At 53.7% G+C, this 10,658-nt stretch overlaps 2 protein-coding genes across 2 annotated transcripts; one reads left to right on the plus strand and one right to left on the minus strand.

Moving 5' to 3' along the window:
* Nucleotides 1-381: 381 nt before the first annotated feature.
* ETH_00021930 (uncharacterized protein) lies at nt 382-1,137 on the plus strand (the record flags this gene model as incomplete). The annotated part of the gene is made up of 2 exons (XM_013373265.1): nt 382-564; nt 820-1,137. 2 exons carry the CDS (start codon nt 382-384, stop codon nt 1,135-1,137), a joined length of 501 nt encoding a protein of 166 aa, XP_013228719.1.
* Nucleotides 1,138-8,047: 6,910 nt separating this feature from the next.
* Nucleotides 8,048-8,437, minus strand: ETH_00021940 (uncharacterized protein; the record flags this gene model as incomplete). Its single annotated transcript, XM_013373266.1, has 1 exon — nt 8,048-8,437. One exon carries the CDS (start codon nt 8,435-8,437, stop codon nt 8,048-8,050), a length of 390 nt encoding a protein of 129 aa, XP_013228720.1.
* Nucleotides 8,438-10,658: the final 2,221 nt, after the last annotated feature.

A 10,658-nucleotide genomic window follows, 5' to 3' on the forward strand; every position in this document is an offset into this window, starting at 1 on the left:
GGAGGAAATAAATGGCCGCATGACCAAAGTCGAATGACGGGTTGTAGTGAACAGCTGGCCTACATTGTTACTACGTATGGTCCCTGGGCTAGTCTGACTAAGTGCACACTCTGCATCTACTATCTAAAATCCATGATTCTCGCCAACTATTACTGTATACCCTTAATGGCCATATACAACTGTGTTCATATTATTGAGAGGTAAGAAAAACCCAAAATAATAGAACTGACTGTTGACCCTCGCTGAGGGTCAGTGCCTGAGTCACGGCACCAACCTCGCATCCAGCCCCATACCCGGTGCTGGCTAGCGAGCACACTATTCCCTTTTATGATTTCCTAATATCCAATGGTGCCTTATACCTTAAAATATTCTATATTATTCATGCCCTTTCGCGTTACTAAGCCTCGAGGGGTGGCGACGAAGGTCAATTGTAGTGCCTGGCACTACAACTTCCTTCCTGCTAACGAACAGAAACCGCTTGCCGGTTTTTTAGGTTCCGGCCCTTCTCTTCTCCTCATTCTCTCCGTTCCTCACGCTTCACAACAATCTCGGAACGTCCCACACGTCAGGGGCTGTGGGGCCATTGGCTAGTACGTCAAATCGGCCGACCTTCTAGGGGGTGGGCCGGCCTTCCCTGACTAGGAATTAGGTCTTCACGGATCTCGGCAGGTGCGTTATCATTCTCCGACCACTCTTCCTCCTTACCCAGCCCTTCTACTCGTAGACGTCGGTGTCCTCGGACGTCCTGTAGTCCACTAGTAGTCGTCTAGCCCTCCCTTAACATGATACTAGTGACATTAGTTCCTTGAAAGTAAGCAGCTGGCAGAGTCTTGGATTGTAAGGTGCTCCTGCACCCCTTCCCCCCCTTCCCAGGACGAGAACGGGCGGGCGAACGCGTATAAAGAGGAAGGGCGAGAGCAGCGGAAAGGGAAGAAGAAGAAGAAGAAGAAGAAGAAGAAGAAGAAGAAGAAGAAGAAGAAGAAGAAGAAGAAGAAGAAGAAGAAGAAGAAGAACGTCGTCAGGATGGATGGCGTTTGCGCTGGCGGCGCGGCCACGCCCGAAGTAAGGCGGGACACCCTGCCAAATGATGTGCGGGTTCCCATGTGGCCCTTTCCTCGGGAACACCCCGCCACTTAACAAGATACTGCGCCTCCTCTCCAGTCCCCCTTTGGTCCAGGATATAGTCGACAAGATACTGGTCCGTAGGGTTGCCGGCGTCATCGTGTGTTGGTGGCCAGCCCATTGGACCTTCGTGTGGAACTAAAGCGGGATCGCGGGGATGATGTGGGACCAATTGTGAAACATGAAAAACATTGTGTCCCTCGTATGTGGCGGGCAAAGCAAGACGGTAAGCGACCGTGCCAATGCGTTCGGTCACTGTGAAGGGCCCACGGTATTTAGGTTCAAACTTAGAACAATGGTTAAGAGCAGGTAAGTGTTTGTCACTAAGCCAGACTTGGTCGCCCACCTTATACTCCACAGCCCTGCGGCGGGCGTCAGCGTAGTATTTCTGACGCCACTTTGCCTGGATGATGTGGCTCGTGCGCGATCGCAGAGCTGCCAGAAGAGTTTAGTCATAAGGGGAGTGAGCGTAGGAGCCAAAGCACCAACAATGTCGAGGTCCGCTGCGGTTAAGGGATTCTCCGCAATCATGATTTCGAAGGGGGAAAGCTCAGTAGAGGAATGACTGGTGGTGTTATACGCTAGCTCCAAGGCAGGCAGCAGGCCTTCCAACTCCCTATCATCTGCCTGGATGTACGTGCGTAGCATCTGTTCAAGGGTGCGGTTAACTCGCTCGGTCTGGCCATCCGTTTGCGGGTGGTAAGAAGAAAACACCGCCCGGGTAATATTGAAACGTGAGCACAATAGCGACCGCACTTCCGATTGGAAACGAGGATCCCTGTCGGAAACAAGGACGTCGGGGAAGCCGTGGTAGCGGATGAGACGGTCAGCAAAGAGCTCTACAGTGTCAGCAGCTGAGTGGGACTTCTTGGCCGGAATAAAGTGAGCCGTCTTGCTGAGAGAATCAACGACGACCAGGATGGCGTCGTGCCCAGTGGTAGTGAGGGGTAAGTCAGTGACGAAATCTAGGCTAACATGGCTCCACCGGCGCGAGGGGACAAGCAGCTGCTGTAAGAGGCCGGCGGGTTTCTGATTGAGGGATTTGGATGCGCGACACTGCGTGCAGGACTCCACGTACGCGTTGGTGTAAGTACGCATGCCAGGCCAATAGTAATGCTTGCTGAGGGCCTTGTAGGTCTTCTTTTGGCCTCGATGCCCAGCGGTGACGTGATCATGATGCGTGTACAGGACGTGAGTGAGGAACTGTGGAAATTGAGGCACGCAAATGAGCCAGAGACTATTAACGCAGATACGTAAGTAGGGCAGAACAAAACGGAAGGTATGACGACGATTTTGGAACTCCGGTTGAATAACTTCACCCGGCTTGGTAGAGGCAGCGTTATAAGGCTCGCTGAACGCAGGGCACTTAGAATACGCTGCCGGCCAGTCGAGGACGGGAGAACTGGGCGTAGGTGTCGGGTCTGCCGGCGTGGGAGATTCGGGAGCGGGTTTGAGCGTAGGGTTCGGGGGTGGAACCGGCGGTAACGGAGTGCGTTTCCGGAAGGAACGTCGGCGGAGGCTGGCAAGTCTCCGGTAGTCAGGATGTGTTCCCTGGGTCTTGTGCGATGGTGCGGGCGGGTTAGTCGCTGGCCCGAGAACTGCAAGGGACCAAGAAGGGGTCGCAGGGGGGTCGATGTGGGAGGGTGGAGGGCAGGGGGCAGAGTGACAAGGGAGGCGAGACAGTGCGTCCGCTACTTGATTACGTGCACCCGGCAAGTATGTAGTAGTGAGGTCGGGGAACTCAGCCAGAAAATCTAGCCACCGGGCAGTGCGGCCGCGGAGAGGCTTCGACGCCTTGAGCTGCTGTAAGTGTGTATGGGCTTGGTGGTCGGTGTGTGCCGTGACCTTGGTAGGTCGCAGTAAGTGTGCCCACTTGTCGAGTGCAGACACTAAGGCCAAAAGCTCCTGGTCATAGATCGAGTATTTCTGCTGCGTGGGGGTCATGGCCTGACTGAGGAACCCTATTGGCTGACCGGCCTGTTCGAGGACCGCGCCAATTGCATAGCCAGAAGCATCCGTGTATAGCTCAAAGGGTTTCGTGGTGTCAGGAATCTGTAGGGTGGTGTAATCAATCAAACGCTGCTTTAGGTGGCGTACCGCCTGAGTATGGGCGTCTGTCCACTGGAAAGGGGCACCTTTGCGTGTGAGATCGACGAGCGGGCGGGCGACCCTAGCAAAATCCGGGCCCATGAACATGCGACGATAATTAACGGTGCCTAGGAACTGACGGATTTGCGTCTCGTTCTCCAACACCTCGGGCCACGCCTTGATGAATTGAATCTTGTCTGCTGCGGGTTTTATGCCCTCCGCGCTGACTGTATAGCCCAGGTAGGTAAGCTCCCGCTTCGCAAACTTACACTTAGAGAACTTTGGGTAAAATTGCTGATCGAGGAAAATACGTAGCACTTGTTGGAGGAGGGTAACGTGACTGGGAAGGTCGGGGCTGTAAATGAGGACATCACCGAGGTACGCGATGACTCCCTGACCTAATAAAGGCTGGAGGTAGGCATTGATATTGGCCTAAAAGGTAGCGGGCGCGCCCTTGAGGCCAAAGGGCATGACCTTATACTCGAATAGCCCCATAACAGAACGGAAGGCTGTCTTCCAGCTGTCCTCCTTAGCCATCCTTATCTGGTGAAATCCTGACTCGAGGTCAAGGATAGAAAAGTATTGGGAACCCCGTAACATCTCAAGAATCGTTTGAATAGGTGGTAGGGGAAAATCAGGCGCAATCGTAAGAGCGTTCAGCTCCCGGTAATTGACAACCATACGCATCTTACGCTCGCCCGTTCCATCGCTACGCTTATCTACCATAATCGTAGGTGCGCAGATAGGAGAGTAAGTGGGGCCAATCCACCCATTAGCAGACAGTTTAGCTATCTCCTGCTTGTGAAATTTGAGCTGTTCGGGGGTCATGCGGTAGATCGCCGACTTCGTAGGGAGCTTCCCTGGCACGAGGAGGATACGGTGATCATGGGGGCGCTTCGGTGGCAGCCCTGTAGGAAGTGTATCCGGAAAGACCGCACGGTGAGCACACAACACATCCAGTATCGCGCGGGGAGTTGCCTGCGCCTCCACGGAAGTTAGCCACGTATCGAATTGCGAGTACTCGAGTTGGGCCGTTGGCCAAGGGGATGTCTCCTCTTCGTCGGGAAGCGCGGAAACGGGTAGAGCCTTAAGACATTGCTGGTGGGGGTTGGGAGGGGAGGTTTCGACCATGGCACAACATAAAGCCCCTTGCCACTCCTCCACCAGACGCAGAGCCACGTTCGACTCCATCGCGGGAAGAGCAAGTATAGCGTAGAGCCCTTGAAGTGGGTGGCGTATGCAGGCTGTGCTCTCCGTAGCCTGCTGTATCAGAGCAGCGACCACTGCCTTCCGTTTGCCCTTTGAGGGTGTCTTGTACCTCTTGGAGGGCGGGCGTAGAAGTGCCGTAGCCTCCTCCCTTGTCATGTCTGCTACCTGCTTAGCCAGTATATCGTATGCCTGCTCCGCGGGGGTCTGCTGACGCGTCCCTTGAGTACTGCCATTCCGTTGTGTGACATCGTTGGCGCGAACAACAGGTAGATCGCGCCACTGGCCATTCACATACGTACGCAGCTTATCAGACTGGAAATACCACGCTACCCTATGATTAGTCAGCCAATCAAGCCCCACCACTAGGTCATATGGCACAGGCCCGACTAAGAAGTCGCCGGCTAAACGGGTAGCCCCACACCACATAGTGAGTCCCTTCACCACGCGATCTATCCTCAACTGCGCACCGTTAGCTACGGTGAACACACATTCCTCAGGCAGCTTCCAAGCTTTCAGCTGTAGGCGTTCTACCGCCCCTGGGCTAATGAAGCTCCTTGAGGCGCCGGTATCTAGAAGAGCTTCGCACTGGCTGCCGGTCACTTCGACTCTTAATACGGCGGTCATACCCACACTACACAGAGTCCCCTTGGAAGTGGTGTCTTCCTGCGTCCTCTTCTCGCGCCACCACTGTGGTTCTTTAGTGCTCGTATCCTGCGGACGGTCCCCTTCAGCTGCGGCGTCGTTTAGCTCGCCGCTGTGGTCCCGTTTACGCCTAGACCCTTCCTCAATTAGCAACGTAGTCCCGGAGTGGGACTGGTCTGCCGAGGGTTGCTGGATCTCCCCCATGTCCGGACCCTCGGCACGCTCCTGCTCCTCCCGACTAAGCAACTTCTTGCCCCAATCTGGGGAGACTGGAATGAAGTTAGGCCCTGACGCTACTGCGCACGTCGCACCTTTACCCCTCATAGACCGCCTAGCACGCTCGTCTCCCTTAACGGCTAGGCTCGTCCGTTTAAATGCCCCGATTGGTCAATTTTGGGCCGCATTGGCTGCTGTCTGCGCTGCCTGACGGGCTCTGCTCTGGGTCGAGCCGACGTGGGACAGTCTCTAACGTAGTGATCCCGGCCCCCACACCTGGAGCACGTTTCCCCAATCCGTCGCGTCGCTCCATTGCGGAGCGGACAGTCCCTGCTCACATGTCCCCTTCCGCTGCACGCGTAACAGTGTGAGTCCGTAGTGTCATTCCGTCTGTTTCCCCTGCTCTCTCGTTCGCGTTGTAGACCCGGCTCTCGCCCCCCGTTAGCCCATCTACGCTTGGCATCCTCTAAGTCCCGCTGGAATCGGAGGCGGTCTTCGCATGAATCCCTCCACGGTGCCGCCGTGGTAGCCAGTGCTGCGGCTGCTTCCTGCCAGTCCGCGAATTTCCTTGTTCCCCCTCGAGTCATCTCTCGGTATATTTCTACCGGCAGGTTGGCCAAATAGTAGCCCACCAACAGGTCTGGTGCTATCGATACCCCTTGGGCCACGATAGTCGCAAAACGCGCAGAGTATGCGTGGTGATCACCCCGCCATACATTCTCCGCTATCATGACTTTCATCCGTTCCTTTGTTATGTTACAGAATTGCGCACGGAATCGCTGTCTCAGTTGCTCCCAATCAGTCAGGGGTACTCCCGTGCGACGCAGATACAACCAGTAACCCGGCGTCGCCTGTCAGATATCTTTTGAATTCTTCTCCCCACTGCCGCTCTTCCAGCCCTCGTTCAATGAAATCTAACACCACAAGGTCGAGGAAATTCCTCATGTTCTTGCCGTCCTCGAACCCAATGGACCTCTGGGACGTATGCACTAACCCCAGTGCCATCTAAGAGGCGAATTGCCGAAAGAACTCGGCCATTCCCGGTTCCATCCTAGCTTGATTCATTTCGGGTTCCTTGCGTCCTCCAACGTCGCGGTCCCGATTTCTCGGTATCGGCCGGCCTACCCCTGCGATGGGCTGGCTGATGTCGCGACCGGGTTCTGTTCGTTTCGACTCAATAGGGTGCCCCGCGGTTTCCTTACTTGATACAACTGTGTTGCGCATTCCTGCGTTCGGTTCTGGTGGAGGTTGTACCACTTTTCCGTTGCGTAGGTGCATGTCCATCCCCCTTTTCACTTAGGTGCGGAGGTCACTTCGGATTTTGCGAGAAAGAAAGGAAAGGATCTTCCCCTTTAAAGCAAGCTCGATAATTTTCTCAATTTATTTTAATTTTTATATCCCGGAACAGCCCCCAAATGTAGTGAACAGCTGGCCTACACTGTTACTACGTATGGTCCCTGGGCTAGTCTGACTAAGTGCACACTCTGCATCTACTATCTAAAATCCATGATTCTCGCCAACTACTTCTGTATACCCTAAATAGCCATATGCAATTGAGTTCATATTATTCAAAGGTAAGAAAAACCTAAAATAATAGAACTGACCGTTGACCATCGCTGAGGGTCAGTGCCTGAGTCACGGCACCAACCTTGCATCCAGCCCCATACCCGGTGCTGGCTAGCCAGCACTCTATTCCCTTTTATGATTTTCTAATATCCAATGGTGCCTTATACCTTAAAATATTCTATATTATTCATGCCCTTTCGCGTTACTAAGCCTCGAGGGGTGGCGACGAAGGTCAATTGTAGTGCCTGGCACTACAACTACGCTGCTACCTACCCCTCGAGCAGGGCCTATGATCGGCACGTAACGTTGGCCCTTTTCCTTGAAACAGTAGCTTATATATATCGAAATACAGTTATTCTTAAGTTTCCAAAATCTGTTGTCGTTCAATTCGCCTCACTCGGGGTGCTCGCCTCCTAGGCCTTGTGTGGAGGAGGCCTGCACTGGTGCCGGCGCTATCGCCAGGCCCAGTCTCGACGCATTTTCAGGCACCTCTAGTGTATGCATGTTAATTCGCAGATGAATTGCCTGACTTTGATCCTAGTAGGAGGGTCCTGTTCTCCTCCAGTGTTGCAACCCCTTGTAGGTCGCTAGCTAGCTATCTTCTATGGGTCCCCAGCAAGCCCTATTGTAATGCCTGTGCGCTACAACTTCCCCCCTTGCCGGACTGAAAAGACCTACCCCAAAACACATTATTTCGGCCTTTTCAATCTCTACGCTCTTCTAAAGCTAACGCCGTGAGCGCACGCGGTGCACAGCGCTCCCTCCCCCCTCCTCATTGAAGGGTGCCCGTGCTGCAGGCGGTGGAATGTGACGGACCCACACCTCTATGCCTCGGAAGGACCAGTGTTGTTTCGAGCCTGAAGACGTCTTCGTTGGCGGCGGCGCCAAGCGCGAAGCAAATCCGGGCAGCCCGTAAAGTAGTGAGCTGGCTCCCATGTGGCTTGATCTTCAGGGTTCCCGCGCTACTTGACGAGGTACTGGGCTACCTCTCCCGAGCCGCGTTGGTCCATAATATAGTCGACTTCGTATTCCTCTTTGGGATTGCCTGCTGCATCGTGGAAAGGAGGCCAGGCGGCGTCGGCTACCGAGGGAACCAAAGCGGGAGGGCGACGGCGGTGGGGAAGCTGCGAAACGTGGAAAACGTTATGGCATTCATAGGCGGGAGGCAGAACGAGACGGTGAGCGACAGTTCCTATGCGTTCAATTACTTCGAAGGGTCCGCAGTAACGGGGTTCGAACTTAGGGCAGCTGCTGAAAGGCGGTAGGTGCTTGCTGCTGAGCCAGACCTTTTCTCCCACTCCACTGCTCGACCCTTTGTGTCTGCGTAGTACTTCTTCTGCCATTTTGCCTTCAGGATGTGACTCTGTGCTCTTTCGCAGAGCTGCCGGAAAAGCTTAGTCATCGGAGGAGTGAGCGTAGGAGCTAACGCGCCTAAGACATCAAGGTCCGCAGCAGTCAACGGGTTCTCCCCAATCATGACCTTAAAGGGAGAGAGCTCAGTGGATAAATGACTTGTTGTGTTGTAGGCAAGTTCCAAGGCCGGAAGCAAACGCTCCCACTCGCGTTCGTCAGATCTGACATAGGTACGAAGCATCTGTTCCAGTGTACGGTTAACCCGTTCAGTTTGGCTGTCGCTTTGGGGATGGTAGGACGAGGACATGCACCGTTAGATGTTAAAGCGGCGACAGAGACCCGACTGGAAACGGGGGTCGCGGTCCGATATGAGCACCTCTGGAAAACCGTGATAGCTGATAAGACGGTCTGCGAGAAGCTCCACGGTGTCTGCTGCTGTGAATGAATTCTTTGCAGGAACGAAATGTGTCATCATGTTGAGGGAGTCGACCATGACAAGAATTGAGTCGTGCCCTGTCGTTGTAAGGGGAAGATCTGTGATAAAGTCAAGAGTCACGTGCGCCCACCGACGAGAAGGGATGAGCAACTGTTGAAGAAGGCCTGCAGGCTTCTGGTTAAGGGACTTTGACGCTCGACAGTGAATGCATGACTCAACATAAGCAGGAGTGTAGGCGCGCATTCCTGGCCAGTAGTAGTGCTTGCTGAGAGCCGCAAAGGTCGTCTTCTAGCCTTGATGGCCAGCTGTGACATGGTCGTGAGGTGAATGCAGAACTTGAATAAGGAACTCAGGGAATTGTGGGACGCAGATGCGCCACAGTCCGTGAACGCGGATGTGCAGGTAAGGCTCTACGTATCGAAAGGTGAATTGGCGATTACAAAACTCGATTTGCAGAGCTTCTCCTGGTTGGTTTGCTGCGAAAAACGGGACACTTCGAGTAAGCTTGCGGCCATTGGCGCACATCAGGAGGGTCAGCTGGTGTCTTCGTTGTGAGTGTAGGATGTTCCGCCTCTGGGTTGGGTTCCGGCAGCGCAGGTGAAGGTGCAGACGGCAGGCTGCATCGTTTAGGTCGTTGCGAATGAATTCCGGCGAGCTCCCTGTAGTTGGCAGGCCGACCACAAGAGGGGGGAGCCGAGCTCGCTTGTCCTATTGCGAGCATCAGTGGTACCGATGGTGTGTCGTGCGAGCAGGTGTTAGGAAGACCGGGACGGCGAGACAAGGCATCAGCAACTTGATTGCACGCTCCTTGAACATAAGTGATGTGCAAATCCGGGAACTCGGCAAGAAATTCTAGCCACCGGGCGGTGCCTCCACGCAGAGGCTTCGATGCTTGGAGTTGTTGGAGATGGGTGAGAGCATGATGATCACTCTAAGCCGTTACCTTGGAAACACGGAGCAAGTGCGACCACTTGTCCAGTGCCGTGACCAACGCCAAGAGTTCCTGATCGTAGATCGAGTATCTCTGTTGTGTGGGGTTCATGACTTGGCTGAGGAAGCCGATGGGCTTGCCGTCTTGTTCCAGAACTGCTCCGATCGCATAACCAGAGGCATCTGTGTATAACTCGAGGGTTTCGTGGTGTCAGGGACTTGTAATGCAGTGAAGTCGATTAGGCGCTGTTTGAGCTGCCGCACCGCTTGCGTGTGAAGCTCTGTCCATTCGAAATTAACGTCCTTACGCGTCAACCAGCGGCCGGGCAACATCTGCATAGTCCGGTCCCATGAACATGCGACAGTAATTTATGATACGGAGGAACTGGCGCACTTGCGTTTCGTTCTCAAGCACCTCTGGCCAATGCCGCATGGCTTCGATTTTGTCTTCTGCAGGTTTGATCCCCGCAGCAGAAATGGTATAACCCAAATATGTAATTGTTTGCCTTGCAAACTTGCATTTGCGGAATTTTGGGTAGAACTGATGTCTAAGAAAAATACTTAGGACTTGTCGCAGAAGAGAAGCGTGGCCAGAGAGATCATAACTATAGATAAGTACATCATCTGGGTACGCAATAACGCCCTGTCCCAATAAAGATTGTAGATAGGCATTAATATTGGCCAGAAACGTAGGGGGAGTACCCTTAAGGCCAAAGGGCATTACTCGGTACTCGAATAGTCCGAGAACGGACCGGAAAGCCGTCTTCCACGGGTCTTCCTTAGCCATACGTATTTGATGGAAACCTGCTTCAAGGTCCAAAGTGGAAAAACACTTGGCACCTCCCAGCACCTCCAGAATGGTTTTGAATGGGAGGTAGTGGAAAAGCAGTGGCTATCTTAAGGGCATTTAGAGTCTGATAATTAACAACCATACGCATCTTCCGCTCCCCGGAGCCATCATCACGTTTGTCTACCATGATCATAGGAGAGCAAATAGGCGAATAGGTCGGTCCGATCCAACCACTGTCCGATAATTTAGCTATCTCCTGTTTGTGGAAAGTGAGCTGATCTGGGGTCATACGGTATATTGCAGATT

This window comes from Eimeria tenella, genomic scaffold (assembly GCF_000499545.2).
Source record: "Eimeria tenella Houghton genomic scaffold, Eth_scaff128, whole genome shotgun sequence".
Classification (NCBI taxonomy): domain Eukaryota; phylum Apicomplexa; class Conoidasida; order Eucoccidiorida; family Eimeriidae; genus Eimeria; species Eimeria tenella.